This window comes from Melospiza melodia, chromosome 14, assembly GCF_035770615.1.
Source record: "Melospiza melodia melodia isolate bMelMel2 chromosome 14, bMelMel2.pri, whole genome shotgun sequence".
NCBI classification, from domain to species: domain Eukaryota; kingdom Metazoa; phylum Chordata; class Aves; order Passeriformes; family Passerellidae; genus Melospiza; species Melospiza melodia.
This window is the reverse complement of record NC_086207.1, coordinates 19,218,183-19,235,723: the sequence shown is the minus strand read 5'-3', so window position 1 is coordinate 19,235,723 and position 17,541 is coordinate 19,218,183. Positions and strand designations below refer to the sequence as shown.

The window sequence follows — 17,541 nt, the reverse complement described above, 5'->3', positions numbered from 1 at the left end:
ATCTCTCCCAAAGCCCCCCAAGATCCCTCCCAAACACTGTGGCCCTTTCTCAGGAGAAGGCACAGGCTCCTTTCCAGCAGAGCCTGGGGTGAGGGAACAGGGAAACTGAGGCACACAGCACAGACACAGCAACACTGGGCAGGAACTGTATTCCTGAAGGCCTTCAAGTCATTGGGACACAGCCTGTCCCTTGTCCCCCAGCCCCCCCCGGCCTCCCCAAGGCAATAAATACTCCCCAAACTACCACACGCCCCAAAGCTCCCGCCCCAGCACCCCTCAGCGGCCTCACAGCTCCGTCTTCACCTTGTGCATCAAGTCCTTCTGGTCGATCTTGTCCAGCTGCTGGTGCCAGCGGTTGTAGGCCAGCAGGGCCACGTTCTTGGCGGCCACGGCCGTCATCTCCATGGAGCTGGCCACCCACTCCACGCCGCTGAGGTAGAAGAGGCTCTCGTGGAGCGCGACGGGCGGCAGCGCCTTGGCGGCGTCGTAGCGCGGGTACGTCGGCCACTCGGCCACCTGCACCGAGTAGTAGGACCTGAAGAGCGTCTTCAGCTGGGGCTTGTCCAGCGGCCGCGGGGACAGCACGCGCCACACGGCCGCCTCCTGCGGCTGCTTGCGCCGGAACGCCGCCGACACGTTGACGGGGCAGATGTTGTCCATGGCGTGGAAGAAGAGCTCGGGGGTGTCGGTGGTGAGGATGCTGGTGAAAGGGAACAGCTTGGGGTCGGGGAAGCCGAAGTAGGAGGAGTTGAGGTAGCCGTGCACCACGGAGGTGACGGAGGGCTGGAAGGATCCGGGCAGGTCGGCGATGGGCGGGTCGAAGTTGTCGAAGGTGAAGTTGCTCCTGCTGGGGTGCAGCGGAGTCGTCAGCACCACCAGGTCGTAGAAAGCCGAGCCCTGGCCTTCGGGGCTCTCGTAGTGGACCTGGTACAGGGCTCTCCCCTCTGAAGAGAGACAGGGGACAGTCAGGAGCAGCCCTGAGCCCCGGTGGTGCTGCCCTGACCCTCTTTTTCCCAGCCTGACCTCCATCCCCTGGTTTCCAGCACATACCACAGCACCTGATGGTTATGGATGAGTTTCTGATGCCTTAGGGTGGCAGAAAGGCTTCATTAAGACATAAAATGTTTCCAGAGAGGCCCAGCCTAGTGGGGCAAAGAGGACTGGGGGAACACAGGCCACATCCCAAGCCCCAGATATTTTTCTGCTGTGGTGGAAGGGGGAGCGAGCCTGCAACAAGGATGGTGCCACAAGAGAACCTGATGGACCTCAGGAGGGAGGGAGGGCAACCTCAGGGCTGAGGTTGGAGCTGCAGGGTCCCCACTGCAGAATCAGACAAAGGGAGAAGGACAGACCCTGAGGCCCTCTCCCAAATGCCTCACCAGGACCAGGATGCCCTCCAGTCACAGCACTCCCATGCTGCCACCACCAGCCTCCCACCACAGCCGTGCCCAGGCTCACCCGAGCCGTGCAGGGAGATGCCTGTCACCCTGGCTGAGATGACATTGGCTTTGGTCAGCTTCAGCAGCCCTGAACACACCAGCTTGTTCCCTCCTTCCACGGCCCAGGTGCTGCCCTGGGCTCCCGCCAGCGACATGGCCCCTGCAGAGAGGAAGACGAGGGTGACTCCACAGCGTGGCCGCAGAGGGGACACTGAGCAGTGTCACACAGCGAGGGGAGGTGGCTTCACCTGCAAAGGCGGGCACCAGCACGGACTGGCCGTAGCTGGAGCGCAGGACGGCGGCGATGACATCGTCCACGAAGCGCTGGGTGACACCGACCTCCAGCAGGGACTCGGCCACCGAGCGCTGGGTCATGTTCACAAAGGCCTCCCCGCCCAGCGAGCGCAGCAGCTCCTCCAGGCTGGAGAAGGCGTAGCCGTGGGCCTGGTACTTGTAGATCCTGGAGGGGACAGTAGCAGGGGGCACCGGTGATGCCCTGGTGCCAGGGACACCCCCCCAGCCCCATGGGCTGTCCTACCTCATGAACTTCTCCATCACCTCCTCCACCCACATCTGCAGGCGCAGGAAGCTGATGCCATAGTGCCACCAGAGGCGGAAGAGGTTGAGCAGGTACCAGTCGGTCTCCTCCAGGACGAAGTGCTCCCCGCTGAAGATGGCGCTTTTCCCGGCCACCTCCCGCCGGTGCTTGAGGCCTGCGGGAGCACAGGGAGCGTGTGGCTGGGTCCCACCCTGGGAAAGACCACCACTGGACACATCCCAGCAGGGATAGGGGCAAGGATGCTCTTGGAGGATCATCAGGAATGAGGGACCCCAAGGCACGGGTTCCCAGCCACATCATGTTGGGGCGTCCCATGGAGCTGCTGCTGCCAACTGGGACAGACTGGCAGGAGTTTGTGAACAACCACCCAACACTAATGCCAGCAGACCCCTGATGGTGACCACCCTGTCCCCTTCTCTCTCCTGGGCACAACAGGAGAGACAGCAAGGGGATCACCACATTCCCGGCTGCCAAGGGGGACTGGCACAAACCCTCCCCACTACCCCAAGCCCAGAGCCCGGGGGTGTCCAAACACCCCAGCCCAGCGAGGCAGGCCATGCAAGCGCTGGGATGCCCAATCTCACCCAGGATCTTGACGAAGTCCTGCATGTGGAGGCTGAGGGCGTGGATGGAGGCTCCGCGGCTCTCATACTGCTGCTTGTTGACGGTGACGGTGGCCAGGCGCCCTCCCACGCCCGCCTGCTCGTACACGTCCAGCTGCACCTGCGGCCCGAAGTGCTGCTGCAGGAAGTACGCGGAGGCCGAGCCCCCCAGCCCGGCGCCCACCACGGCTGCGGGCGAGAGCGGCCAGAGGCCGGGTCAGCAGCGCCCCGGGGCCGAGGGGGTCCCGCCGCTCCCCCGGCCGCGGCGGGGATGGGGATGGGGATGCGGGGATGCGCGGGGACGGGGATGCAGGCTGCGGAGGGGTACGGAAGGATGGGGATGCAGGAGGGGTACGGAACGCTCGGTGCCGGCCCCGGCGGGGCGGGGAGGCGGCCCGGTGCTGCCGGATGCCCACCCCACCCGGGCATCCCCCGTACCGATGGAGCGCGGCGCGGCGCGGGCGGCGGGCGCGGCCGGGAGCGCGGCCAGGAGCGCGGCCAGGGCCGGCAGCAGCGGCAGCGGCAGCGGCAGCGCGGCGGGCGGCGGGGCCATGGCGCGGAGAGCGGCGCCGGCAGCGCCCGCCCCGGCCCGCCCCTCTCGAGGCTCGGCCCCCGCGCCCCCCGCGCCCGCCCCGCCCCGAGCCCGGCACGGCCCGGGAGGCGGCACCGGGCAGGGCAGGGCGGGGAGTGGCGCTGGGGGGACACGGGGCACGGTGACACCCTGCGACAGCCCCTGCCGGCATCCCCCTGCCGGCATCCCCCTGCGAGGGTCCGGCCTGAGCTGCCCCGGCAGCACCGCGCTCCTGCGAGGGCCCCGGTGTTGCCTGAACACCCTAAGCACGTTTTCCATGAGCTCCATGTACTCCGGGTGATGCTCACACAGCTCGGGCCCTGGTGCTGCCAGGGGAGGTTTTCCATGAGCTCCATGTGCTCCGGGTGATGCTCACACAGCTCGGGCCCTGGTGCTGCCAGGGGAGGTTTTCCATGGCTCCATGTGCTCCGGGTGATGCTCACACAGCTCGGGTCCCGGCAGAGCAGAGCAGGCTGGGTCCTGCCCGCCTCATGCAGCAGCAAAGGCGTTTCCAGCTTTCGCTCGGACTTTCTGCCCTGGGCAAAACAAGGAGCCTGACAGCGAGCGGTTTGTGCCAAGGGCATCCCACGGGAGCCCTCTGCTCCTCGGATTACAAAGGATAGCAAAGGCTGAGTAAAAACTCTCGAACAGGTTGGACATGTAATTACAGACCCAGAGCCTGCTCCAGCCCAGGGCTGGCTCCTTACCAAGGGACAGAATTTTGTTGGAGAATTCATGACTTTGTCTCCAGGAAACACAACACGAGCACAGGCCCCTTCCTTTCCCCAGCCAGGAGCCACTCCAGACTTTCTGCATGGGGAGCACGTACAACCCTGAACCTCAAGGCTGAATATTGGGGTGGGCACAGACAAAAATTACTCCTGCTCAGCTTCCCCTCACAATGGGCAGGATCACACTGGGATGGAGACATGATGATTCCAAGCAGCTCAAAACACAGCACACAAATATCTTTGCAGCACATCTCGGGTTTTAACAAGCTCTTACTTAACCAGCCTCATTTCCCCAGGGCTGTGGGCGACAAGAAACGCGCTGTGCACACAGCAGGGCTCCCAGGCAGGTCAGCACTGCTCCCAGTCCCCACCCTGCTCGCAGGAGTTTGGATATTTTATCATGCCATAAGCAAAATGCTCTGCCCCAAGCCGTGAGGCTTTGCTGCACATGGTGGTTTGAGAGCTCCCAACTCTCACTGTTGCTGCAGAGAAGAACCAGCAGAGCCAGAAATTGCCTAATGGCAGCAGCAGGATTTCCTGGGCTGGATGAGGAAAAGCCCTGTAATGGGCCATCCCCTTTGCTGGCAGACCTTTAGCACGGAAATATTGATCTCACCCCCGTAAAGGCTATTTGTAAATGGTCTTTTGCAAATGCTTTTTATTGCAGGGAGAAGTGCCCGGGGGCATCCGGAGCTGTGGCAGAACAAGGCCCACCCACACCAAGTGCCACGGTGAAAGCAGGAATGGAGGCCCAGCTATTTTTGCAGAGAAGGAAATCTGTTACAAACACACCCTCACAGAGAAAGCCTCATCTTTCCTCCCACAAATCCCTGAAATCACAGCCTGCCTGTGGGTACCAGTGTGAAGGTACGCTGTAAATTAACCCACCCTTAACTGCAGTGCTGCACAATCCCTGGATTGCTGCAGCACAGCACACACAGGGGCAGTGCCAAGCAAAGATAAACCCAGAGATCCAGATTTCAGCTGCTGGCAGAGCTCTGCTGAACCAACCACCACCAGAGGCTGGCAGAAAACATTTCTCTCCACTCTCGTCCAGGAGCAGACACAGCAGAAGGTGTGGAAATGCCTGGGCAGGTTATCAGTGCAGGAATCACTGACACCATCCCTGGGTGTGTTATCAGTGCAGGAATCACTGTCACCATCCCTGGGTGTGTTATCAGTGCAGGAATCACTGACACCATCCCTGGGTGTGTTATCAGTGCAGGAATCACTGATACCATCCCTGTGTGTGTTATCAGTGCAGGAATCACTGACACCATCCCTGTGTGTGTGCATTTCTGGGAGTCCTCCTAAAACACCATTAATAAAATGCTCAGCCAAATGCTGCTGTGGCCCTGTCACAGACAATGGGACCAGAACAGCCCCAAACCTTCCCATGTGCAGCCCCAGCTGGCTGGAGTTGGAATGAGCAGCAGTTTGGGGCAGGGAAAAAGGCAAGAGAAGTCACTGCAATTCTTCTGTTTTATTAGCAAATTGACAGGATCTGGACAGCTAAAGGAAGTCAGACCTTTCCAACATCAACTCAAATGTTGTTGTCAATTTCTTGCACTGCTCCCACACATCTCTGTCTTTCATACAGCCAGAACCTTTGGGTAAACAAAGAGCACAGAAACACACAAAAATTACAATATATACACCTTTTCCTCCCACCTCAATGGCCTTGGGTTTTTGGACATTTTAGCAACGCTTTGCGCTTTGTTCGTTTGACTTTGCAAATAATAACAAAACACCTCAAGTTTTAAAATAAAAAAATACTACAATATTCACAAAATAAAACTTAAATACTTTTTTTTTTTTTTTTTTTTTTTAATTAAGGTACTGCTAGGAGCTATTGAGTGATCACAGCTCTCCCAACAGAAGCGCTGCTGCTGAAGCACTGGAAGTTCATGTTCACAAAGCAACATCCATTTCATTCTGCACTGCTCCTGGTCAGAGTTCAGATCTTGCCATGCTCATGACAGTGCCACTGGAGACTTGTCCAGGTGTGGAAATGACTAAAAGGTACATGACACTTCTCTCCTCTGCTGTTCCTGCCCTGTTCATGTATTCCTGTGTTTTACAGAACAGGCAGTGGATAAAGTGACTGCAGAGGAGCAGCTCAGTGCCCTCCCTGCAGGAGTTACAGAAACAGAGCAGAAAAGGCAGCAAGAACCAAGGAGAAATTCAACCCACCCTTCCACAATCTCATCCAGGACAAAAAAGCATCATTAAGTGTGCTTGAAAGGCAAAAGAATCAAATTTTACCTGTGAAATCTAGATTCTGTGATGGAATCCAGGTTTGGTTATTTCATTTTCACTTCACCTTTCAGAGGAAGCAGAAACTGGGACAAACAACAGCTAGAGGATTTATCTCTTTGGTAACATCTGTGAATGTCTCAGCGTTGCCTCAGTTTCACAGGAACCATAAAACCTGACAGGATCCTGGAGAAGTTTTGGAGGTTTCACTGGGAGAAGAACTTGCCCCAAATTAAACAGGGCCTCTGTGAGGGTGGGGAAGATTGCAGAGGAGCTGGATCCCTCAGAGCCCAGCTGCATGCAGCCACACTGCAGTGCCCCCAGACAGACAAACTGATAAATCATCTCTCAGTACAGACAGGAGGTCTGGAGTGCATTTGAGGGTATTTCCTTAAGGCAGAAGTGGGTGAACACTGGCTGAGGAGACAGGCAGAGTTGGCAAACCCAGGTTGGAGTGGCTGTAACATTTTTTTCACAGTCCAGTGGCTCCATGGGTGAGTTTAAAGAGGATTTGGATCCCATCACTCTTGGTCACACTCAGCTGCAGCCTCTCTGTGACAGAAAACTGTCTGTAGTGTAAAATGCCTGTGCTTCTGTTTGGGTCTTTACAACTAAAGTTTCACTTTCAAAGTTGGTTTCCAGCTCTCCCCTCATACTGCAAGACTCAGCTGATACAGCAGGGGCTGAAGAGGCAGCAGAGACCCCACTGTTCCAGCTGAGGACATGGGCTCCTCACTTTTGAGGAAGAACAGCCACATTTGTAGTGTCACATTTCATACTTTACCATTCTTCTCTGGAGAAACAGCGTACCCTGGTGACCTGCTCAGCACAACAATGGATAGGAAGTCCTGTTTATCTCTGAAACTTCCAAAAACATGGCAATAATACAAGACACTGAACAAGGTCTGCCCATGAGCTAAAGCTGCCAGAAGTGCTGTTTCAGGGCTGAAATCTCCAGAACCTGCTGCACACAGGCAGAAACCCACACTCCAAAAAGGATCCACTGCAGACTCACATCACATCTGCCACTAAAAAAGGTTGCACAGAGCAGGTTAGAAATGTGCAAGTTACTTAAATTTCTGGGGTGCCAACCCACTAAACTGCACACAGCCTCCCCAGGTGAAAGACTGGCAGTATTAAAGGCCGTGACAATCCTGAAGTCCACCACAAAAGGGTTTTTCAGCTGAAGCGCCTAAAGGAATAAAAGAATAACAAATTTTTTTCCAAATCAGGGATGGCATCCACTCTAAAAGTAAAGCACTTTTGGAAGTGCATTTGTCAGGTTATGGAACCAATTCCAGAAAGTAAAAAGGAAGGAATGAACAAATCAGTAAAAAAAGCTGAAAACCAACCACTCCTGGTTTTGTGGCTTAACTGTTCTTCTGTCATTTGACTGCTTGCTGCTCTGCAAAGGGTTAAATTCTGATCCTCCTCATGACTGCATCCTTTCAGCTGAGATAAATGAACTCCCAGGCAATAGGGCCAGTGGGAAATACATATGTGCTGTGACAACAACATGCCTCCAACCAGGAGGACAGCTCGAGGTCAGCTTTCACTTCCTCAGCCTTCTGCTTCTCTTGCTTTCTTGTCACTGCTGCTAAAATTGGTTCAAGGGCACTTGAGACTTTGGAGCAAAGAAGGTTTTTCTCCTTGCATCAAAACCCAAAAGGTTTCATATTTACTAGGATCGTTGAAAGTAGAATCAGAATATGGACTGGAAGTTGGTGTAATCTGAGGATCTCTACTGGAGAGCTGAGAAAATAGAACAGTGCAGATTTCCTGCTTAAGGGCACAGCTCCATTTTGCCAGCAGCTGCAACAAGAGCACATAGTTTATCATGCTTGAAAGCTGCACAAATACCCACCAGGGAAGAGAAATTACTCTCCTCTAAAACATACATTTGGGTTGGAGATTAAGAGATGTGAGGACAGTTTTCTGGCTCCACCACAAATCACCGTTCCCTGTTTTACCTTTGGGAACAAAGAGTCAAGCTGGAATTTTACCTGGAGAAGGAATATTAACATTAGTCTGACCTAACAAGTGAATTCTTTTTAAACCCTCATCTCTATTCAATTCTAGTACAACAGAGATGCCATGAATTCCAGATTGTTTTCCTGAAGCAACATAAGAAAAAGCTGCCCCTAAATGTTATTTCAAGTGATCATCTTCACCCCATCTGAGGGGTGTGGGGACAAGGGAAGACATCAAATCCAGGTGACAATAATACTCATCCCTCTGGACTTTTCCCAGTGCTTTGCACATGAAAAGCCTCACCACATCCCTGTGAGGTAGGTCAGTATTATTAACAGTCCCTTAATACAGCTGTGGAAAGTGAGGCAGAGAAGTTCCTTTCCTGGAGGCCACTGCAGGAGATGGAACAGGGAGACAAGAAGAGAATTTCCCTTTCTCTCCACATCTCCTGAAGAGAATTTCCCTTTCTCTCCACATCTCCCCTTTCCCCATACAAACCATGGAGAAATAAGCAGAGAAGGAGGAGGCTACAGCGCCCCAAATTTCTGACAAACAGCAGGACAAGCTTCAAGGAGGATCATTAAATACGCGAGTACCTCAGAAGGAACGGCGGCGACCCCGAAGCCATCCCACAACGCAAACGCAGGTCAATAAATAAGTAAATACACAATCTGCGACTGTCCCCAGCCCAGCAAGGTCCCAGTGGAGCAGCCGGAGCCCTGTCACTCGTGTGCCTCCACGGCCACGCCGACCAGAGCGTGGCGGATGGTGCGGCCGTGCAGTTTGTAGCCGTCCTGCGTGACCAGCGCCACGGTGCCCGGCCGCATGCCCTCGGCTGGCACGTGGCAGATGATCTCGTGCTCGTAGGGGTCGTACCTGCCCCCCACGGGGTTCATCTTCTGCAGGCCGTGCTTGGCAAAGACGCTCTGCAGCTTGGCCTCCAGGAGGGACAGCCCCTCGTAGATTTTCTGCAGGGCGGGGCTGGGGTCGCTGCGCTGCTCGGCGTGGCCCGCGGCGCTCTCGGCCGTCTTCTCCAGGATGTCTGCCACCTCCACCAGGTCCCTGCAGAAACTCTGGATGCCTGCAGGAAGGAAGTGAAGGACACCTTACAGAACATCCAGAGCTCCAGCACCAAGGGCACACAAAGGCACTGTGGTTTGAACGCAGCTTTACAGCTGCTCATTGATCTGAAGTTAATTTAGCAAGACCAGGAAGTGTCTTTTGATTGCTGGAACCAAAGCTTCAGCATTAAAAGTAATCTAAAGATTCCCCAAACCAAGGTATATGCAGGAAATACACATCTATCTATGACCATATATATATATTTGGTATTCCTGACAAAACAGAGCATTAATGTCTCACTCCAAACAGTATTTTGCAACTCAGATTTGTCATTTAGGACTCTGCTCCACATCCCCTGCTCCAGTCCCACTGACATAATTTTGTCACACAAATGCCCATTCCACAGGGAATAAACACAATGGGGGGAAGCAAAAACAATGCATGGCTATTCAGAAGTACAAAATCCCCAATTTATTCATAGCTTAAAACCATTGTGGAAGGACTGAACCAAAATGGTCCTTGGGTTGGTCATGAAAAGCCAGGCAGGTTCTGTCATTTGAAAATACTGACAAAAGGGTTAGACTGGCTGCATTTCCAGCAGTGGTTTCTTGCACAGTGCAGAAATTCCAGGAAAAGCTGCCTCCCTCAGTTACATAAATGTCATAACTCCCTGACTGGAATGACACATTAGGGAAACAGAGAAAATGAGGCAATAGTCAGGTGCTGTCTGCAGCTGTACATGTGAACAAAGGAGAGGAAGGAGATGCAGCAAAGCAGCAGACAGAAGCCCAGCAATTACCACTCACTTCATGGAATCAGAGTCATTCAGGCTGCTCAAGACCTTTAAGATCATCAAGTCAGCACTGCCAAGGCCACCACTAAACCTTTCACAGCCTTCCCAACACCTCCAGGGATGATGTCCCAACCTCTTCCCTGGGCAGCCTGTGCCAGTGCTTGGCAACACTCTCAGTGAAGAAATTTCTCCTAAAATCCAATCTAAACCTCCCCTGGCACAACTTGAGGCTGCTTCCTCTTGTCTTACCTCTCATCAATTGGGAAAAGAGACTAACCCCACCTTGCTATGATCTCCTTTCAGATTTTCCTCTTATCTATATATCTCCAAGTCTCACTCTGTGAGCAATTTCTAATAAAGAACTTATTTCTTCTTCATGCTACATATCAAATCCCAAAAGCTAAAAAAACCCTCTCAAAATCAATCATCCTGTTGTTGATTATCTCCAAACTCAGCAGCCATTTTATAGCACCATGGGTGGAAAGTAAGAAAATACAGCAGCTCTAATTTCAAGGCTGCTAGAATTAGCTAACAATAAACCTCTTGAGATTCATGCATTATGGAGAAAAACAGTTTTTCATTCTCAGAGATGGCTCTGGCACAGTGCAATGCCTGAACAGCACTTTCTTCCTCCCTCACCTGCTTCTGCTGCCAAAGCTACAAATCCAGCTCGTTTCACTGATGCTAAAATATTTCTCTTAAGACATTTTAAACATCTAATCTAGAGATTGACAACTACTGCCCCAGGCTGCATTTACCTCCAATGAACTGAAGCACAGGAGGCTGTTAATACAGAAAAGGAGATCACAACCTGATGACACAGCTGAGTATAAAATGCACCCTGCCAGAGCCAATCCTCAGCACACAGCAGAGCCTGCATTTTCAACCAAGTCAGCAGAACTAAACTCAGCTGCAATGGGACTATTTTAAAAAAATAGTCCCAATTCTGTGATTCTGTGGGTAAACCTGACAGGACAGGACGCAGCTGGACACAGAGAAAAAAACAGCGATTACGCCCAGATATCAAGAGTCCAGGCCAAGCATCACAGCAGGCTTTGAAATAAACGTGGGAGGGCAGGACAGGGGGACAGAAAGCTGCTGATCAGCATTTTCTGCTCAGGCAGGCCAGTGCAGTAAACACAGCTCTTCTGCTTACCAAAGAGTTTGGCATCTTCCACAAACTTCTGTGTTCTCCTCCGGACGTTTTCAGAATCTGCCAAAGCTCTGCGGTATCGCTCCTGTAAGCAGAGGGGACACATCAAACCTGCAGGTGAAACCCTCTCTGACACTGCAAATCCCTCAGGAAGGCTTTAAAGAGAGAAGATTGTACTGGGCTGCTGCGTTTTCATACAAAGACAAGTCTTTCCACTGATTAACCAAAAACTGCAACTCTTTCACAAGACTCAAGGCCAAAAAATATTCTGGGCACTGAATGGCTGAATTCAGCTGAACAGCCATGGTCAGGCTGCTGCTGAGATCCTGCTCTCTCCAGCAGGCAGCTCTGTGACAGCTGATTTCTCACTCAGGGCAGCATTCTCAGGGTGATTATCTCCAGAACAGCCCAGTGCTGTGGCATTTAATCCTCCCTCTGTCACGTGTGCTCTTCAATATAGAACCTGATTTCCATCACACACAGGCACTTAAAAGGGCTTCCCTTCTCGGATAATCTGGATCCAGTGTGACATAAAGCTGTTAAGGAGTGTCCAAAGGAGGGACACGGGGATGGGGAAGGGTCTGGAGAGGCCATGGAGGAGCAGCTGAGGGCACTGGGATTGTGCAGCTGGAGGAGGCTGAGGGGAGACTCCTCGGGGTCTGCAGCTCCGATCTCTGGGACAGCACCCAGGGAAGGGCTGGGGCTGGGCCAGGGCAGGGTCAGGGTGGATTTTGGGAAAGGTTCTTCCCCAGGGACGGGCACAGCCTGAGGCTGCCAGAGCTCCAGCAGGGCTTGGACACCACTCCAGGGATCCCAGGCTGGGATTCTGGGTCTGTGCAGGGCCAGGATGATCCTGTGGGAACTCAGGATATTCCATGATTCTATGCCAACATGTGACACTAATCAGCACGAAGCTACTGCCACAAGGCTGTGGAAGAAGTGACCAGCTCCAAGACACAGCTTTTCCTGCCAGGACCACATCATCAGTGCCCTGCTGACAGATGGTGTTTTGGGTGGAATTTCACCCTCTCACACGCAGGGCACAGCTGCTCTGCAGCTCTGTGTGTGTGTGTCACAGCATTTAGGGAAAAATCCAGGGCTGAAAAACAGACCAAGCCAAGGGGACTGAAGCAAAGGCACCCAGCACACTCACAGTTAAATCCCGGACTTGCTCTTCCAATTTGATGGCTTTGTGCTCCAAGGCACAGTCAGAGAGGGGGTGCTTGGGCTCCTCACTGGGCTCCTCTGGGCCACACTCGTCTCCTGTGCTCCTCTGCTGAGCTGCAGTGCTGAAAGCACAGGGGCACCCTCTGAAATACAAGCTAGGGACACAGAAACAAAGTTGAGTAACTTCAGGGTCCATGAGAATTCAAGATTAGTGTCAGCATTAAAAGCAGGCTCTCTTAAAAGAGGTACACAGGATTCTACACACAATTTTAGTTGTTGGAAAACACAGACAATCAGCAAAGAAACACAAAGAGGTGGTTTTAATTTCTTTTATTTTAGACTAACACGGCACACAGAGGCTTTACTCCACTTCTTTGGCATACCTTCAAAAGAGTCAGATTTTCACAGAAACACAGAATGAAGTTGGAAAACACCTTCAAGGCCACCAAGTCCAACCTGTACCCAATCCCCACCTTGTCACCTGCCCAGAGCTGTGTGTGTCACATCCAGTCATTCCTTGGACACTTCCACCACCTCCCTGGTCTGTTCCAACATAAATAATTCTGTGATTCCCTGACTGTGTTTCACTCCCCTCTTACTACACTTGCTTTTACAAACCAACCTAGACAGGGCTCATTCCTGCCAGTGTGAGCCTCAGCTCCACCTCCCTCACACCAGGAAGAATCTGCAGAACAAAAGAGAATTTACTTCAAACCAGCTCCACCCAGGAAACATTTCAGTGCACACCTAACAAGGGAGGGTGTATTCTCCTTTTTTGGGAATACCTGGGCTCTTCCTCTGAGCAAAGCTTTCAACACCCCCATCGTGCAATGTTTTATATCCCCTCTGTGCAATATTTTCCATTTATTAAGTGCATATCTACCTCGTGAAAGGGAGCAGAGCCCAGAAATCCCTGCGCTGGCAGCAGCTCCACTGCCTGTGCTTGTACAGAACAATTCCACTCTGCACAGAGACGCTAATTTAGACCCCAGAATCGATTGAGCTGAGTTCACATTACCAGGCCTGCACCACGAAGCATTCTTCCTCTCTAGCAAGGCTGCAGTGCCCAGGTTCAATGTCACACAAGTGCACAGAGTTTGTTCTGGGGTCTATCATGAAGCCTCAGTGCTCTTCAGCTGTTTTGCCCCCTTTACTCCAGTACTGGAGCTGACCAGAATTGAGTCTCAAGGAGTTAAATCAGCTGAAAAAAACCCTATAAAACAAGAGGACTTTTCTCTCAGTGTCCCTGAATTGGTCTGCTGATAGATCAGATCAGATCAGTGCAAGTGCCAGTACCAAAGAGAAGCCAAACATGTGAGGTGTGGGGCAGGAAGGAGGTGTCCCTGAGGGTTTAGACTGGCTCAACCCTCAAAGCCCAGCTCGAGAGATCTGTATCTGCCCCAAGACCACCAGGCATCTCCTCCCAGCCCTGTTTAACAGCCCAGATGTTTCCTCATTTAAATCCTTAATAGCAGGGTGCTAAATGTCCCACAGCACTAATGACAAACTTCCTCTCCCCACCTGAGGACATTTGCATGTACAGTTTTTATTAAGTGGGGACTTAAAGCATCACCTGTATGTCAAACCACTCATTTTCAACAAATTATGTGCCAGATACAAACCTCAAAGTGCTTTCTCTACTTACACTTGCTCTAGAGGAGGATGTTCCTCAGACTAATCTTTAAAGGGTTCCAGGAATGCCAATACAGGAGAAAAACCCCACATTTCATTCCTGGCCGCTGTTTGGGGCACAAGACCCCATCTTGAATGATTTATTTTGAATGATTTTTAAGATTCCTGTCATGTTCATTTTATTGACTGATTAACAGCACTTTTTCAAAGTTAGAGAAAGTACATTAAACTAGAGGGGAGGACAGAGCAGGACCCCTTCACCAAACCTTCAAAAATCAATCTGAGGCTTTGTTTGCACATAAAAACGTCCATGGGAGGCAGCAGCTCCAAGCTTTATCCTTTATCATCTCACATTTCATTTCAAAGAGCTGCAGGGATGCAAATCAGCCATGCTACAGCTGAACCAAAGAACCTGAACCGCAGCTGAGAAATCTCGCTGGGCCCCTCAGAGGTGAAACTCCAGCGTTTTAAAAATAGGCTGTGCAGCTCAGTTAACTCCTCTGCCCCCCAGATGCCAAAGCTGGGGAGGCTTTTCCCTCTGCCGGTGGTTGCTGGCAGGGATGGGTGTGTTCTGCGTGGGAGAGGGGCATGGAGCAGCCGGTCCCTGCTGCCTACGTGGAGCAGGGAGCTGCCTGCATGGACTCCTCTGTGCAGCCTCTGAACCCAAATCCCAAATCCCCGAGCAGGGACATGCCCCGGCAGTCACATGCTGCCTGCAAAAATCATGGCCAAGAAATCCCAGCCTGACTCCAAAGGGAATTCTTCAGGTTTGTTATGCGGGGTTGAAAATGCCGCTCGATTGACTCCTTGCTGCAGGATGAAAGGAATTCTCCCCAACAAGTGGCAGGAGCTATTTACAGGCTGTCCAGTGACTGGGCTCCATCTTCCAAAGTCTGATCACAGCTGCCCTAAGAATAGGCATGGATCCCACGGGAGGAAGCTGACACATCCCGAAGTGACAGACACGTGGAAGTCGCGGGGCGTGTGAAGGGAGTTACACAAGTTGGTGTTACAGAAAGATTTACAAAGCGATGTCACAGAAAGCCAAAGAGATAAAAGAGAGGAGAGAAGTTGATTGCAGCCATATGGCTTAAGCCAATTGTCCTTCAAGATTAATATTTCAGTGATGAGAGAGGGTTTCTGGTCGGAGCTACAATGGTATCATCACCCCTTTCTGGAGCACCCGACCATTCCGAAGTGACAATCAGCTCTCTCTAACTCAAGGGTCCTTCCCCACCCTCCTGGAACACTCCCTCCTCCTCCTCCCAAATCAGCATGACAAAGCTCTCGAGTGCCGAGACACACGGGAACATCTGCACTGGATTCAGCTCTGATGAGGCTGCTTTGGAAGGAAATGTAATTACTGCCAATTCCTCCGCGCTGTTTCATCAGGGAGTGCCTGCAGAGATAATGCAGCGCAAGGAGGGGACGGTCCCGCTCTGGGGTGGCCGCACCTCGAGAACCGGGGCAGTTTTGGGTGCCAGGATGTGAGAAAGACCTACAGCTCCTAGAGAAGGACACACAGGAGGGTGAAAGACGCATTGCACATTTTTCAGGGGGGCAAAGCAGTTTTCACTCACGTAAGAGGGAGAATTTCCTGACACGCATCTACATTTAATCCCAAACACAGCTGCCTTTACTATGTGCTGCAGATTTATTATATTACATTTAAACAGTATTTTAGTGATGCTTCTAGACAACAACAACAAAAAAATTAACAGGCATTTTGGCTTTTTTTCTTTTCACCTGCCCACACTTTACCCAAATAACCAAAGTATCTTTATGGATTTTTCTTTTCTAAGCTATATTCCATGATGTAAAAAAAAACCATGAGTGGACATTGTTCCTGTCTAAATATTGACACAATTAAATGGATTCTCTTTCCGCGACCCCCCAAAACACACTGATAGCACATGGGCTGCCTCACCACCTGAAACAAAACCCGAGGAGCACATTAAACCTGAATAATTAATGAATAAATTAAAGAATAAATGGTTCCGCCGGGCGAGACACAGAACCCACCCACAGCGGCAGGAAACCACCTCCCAACGTGACTTATCGCGCGCGGAAACGCTTTGCCTTAAGAATGAACATTAATTTCCAAAAAAATCACTATTTCGGGAAAAGAGCTCGATTGTGGGGGGTTATTTCTGCTCCAGGGCGTTCTGAGGAGCGCAGAACGGCAGCGCGGGGTTTCGGGGGTGAGATGGGGAGCGGCGGGGGATGATGGAGCCCGGCGGGGTCTGGCTGCGGGTTGGGGTCGGGGTCCAGATCGGGCCCGGGTCGTGCTTGGGCTCCGGGTGTGGATCCGCTCCCGCTGCCGCCCCCGGCGCGGCGCCCGCCCGGGCCCGGCCCCGCGGCGCTGCCACGTCTGTCCCCGACACCCCGCGGCTCCGGGCCACCCCTGTATCCCCATCCCATCCCGGCCCGGCCGGTCCCAGCCCGCCCGACGTACCTGCCGGTGCCGGCCTTGCCGGCCGCGGGCAGCAGGGCCCCGAGGCGCCGCAGGGAGCGGGCGGCCATGGCCCCGCACGGAGCGGCGGAGCAGGCGGCGGCGGTGCGCCCGCGGCAGCGCCGAACTACAGCTCCCACACGGCCCTGCGAGCGCGGGCGGGCCGGCCGAGGGGGGCGGTGTGAGGGGAAGGCGGGCATGAGAGGAAGGCAGGCGGGCATTAGGGGAAGGCGGGCGGGCATGAGAGGAAGGCGGGCATGAGGGAATGGGGGGCGGAGAGCGCTCCGCCCGCTGCCGCACATGCGGCTCCGGGAACCCGGGACTCTGCTCCGGGCACAGCGGGCCGGGACCTGGGGTTTGGCTCCGGACACGGCCGTTCTGCCCCTATACTCGGCTCTGGCACCGGCTCTGAGACCCAGACAGAGCTCCGGTGTGCCAAGGATCAGACCTGGACACGAAACACCGGGTCCCTGGAGCTCGGCCCCGGTCACCTCTCCATCCCCCGGTACTCTGATTCAGACCCGGCCCGAGGTCCTTCTCCCGGTGGAGTTCGGACCTGGATACGGGTACACAGCTCCGGGTCCCTGGGCTCGGACATGGGTACATGGCTCTGTCCCTTGGGGCTCGGACGTGGTCCCCATAGGGCTCAGACCTGAACACAGCTCCCGCTGCTGGCTGGACAAGTTTAAGGTGATAACAGGACCGGTTTCACCTCTAGTTCAGGAAAGGACTGGAAGAGACCGCGAGTGTTCCTTAACCGTGATGAATAAACGTTAACCAAAGCCCAAAGCCTTGGTCAAAGTTGCGAATAACTGCGTGGTGAAGGATGAGGGGAATGGCTTCAAACTGCCAAGAGTTAGATGGGATATTGGGAAGGAATTCTTCCCTGTGGAGATGCTGAGGCCATGACACAGGGTGCCCAGAGAAGCTGTGGCTGTCCCAGCTCTGGAAGTGTCCAAGGCCAGGGTGGATGGAGTAGATAGGAACCTGGGATAGTGGAAGGTGTCCCTGACCCTTGGAACAAGATGAGCTTTAAGGTCCCTTCCAACCCACTCCAGTCTGGGATTCTCAGGGAGCTGCTTGTCCCAGCAGCTGCTGCCACAGCGGTGCTGAGCCCAGCCCAGCCCCTTTCCCTGGGAGCAGGAGCAGCATT

At 53.2% G+C, this 17,541-nt stretch overlaps 2 protein-coding genes across 2 annotated transcripts; both read right to left on the bottom strand.

Moving 5' to 3' along the window:
- Positions 1–211: 211 nt before the first annotated feature.
- Positions 212–3,153, bottom strand: PCYOX1L (prenylcysteine oxidase 1 like). Its single transcript, XM_063168387.1, has 6 exons — positions 3,039–3,153; positions 2,583–2,789; positions 1,978–2,152; positions 1,688–1,899; positions 1,459–1,599; positions 212–944 (listed from the first exon to the last, which is right to left on the bottom strand). Exons 1-6 carry the CDS (start codon positions 3,151–3,153, stop codon positions 286–288), a joined length of 1,509 nt encoding a protein of 502 aa, XP_063024457.1. The 3' UTR covers positions 212–285.
- A 2,213-nt stretch (positions 3,154–5,366) lies between these two features.
- GRPEL2 (GrpE like 2, mitochondrial) lies at positions 5,367–16,463 on the bottom strand. The gene is made up of 4 exons (XM_063169062.1): positions 16,392–16,463; positions 12,291–12,459; positions 11,141–11,222; positions 5,367–9,210 (listed from the first exon to the last, which is right to left on the bottom strand). Exons 1-4 carry the CDS (start codon positions 16,457–16,459, stop codon positions 8,852–8,854), a joined length of 678 nt encoding a protein of 225 aa, XP_063025132.1. The 5' UTR covers positions 16,460–16,463; the 3' UTR covers positions 5,367–8,851.
- Between the last annotated feature and the right edge of the window lie 1,078 nt (positions 16,464–17,541).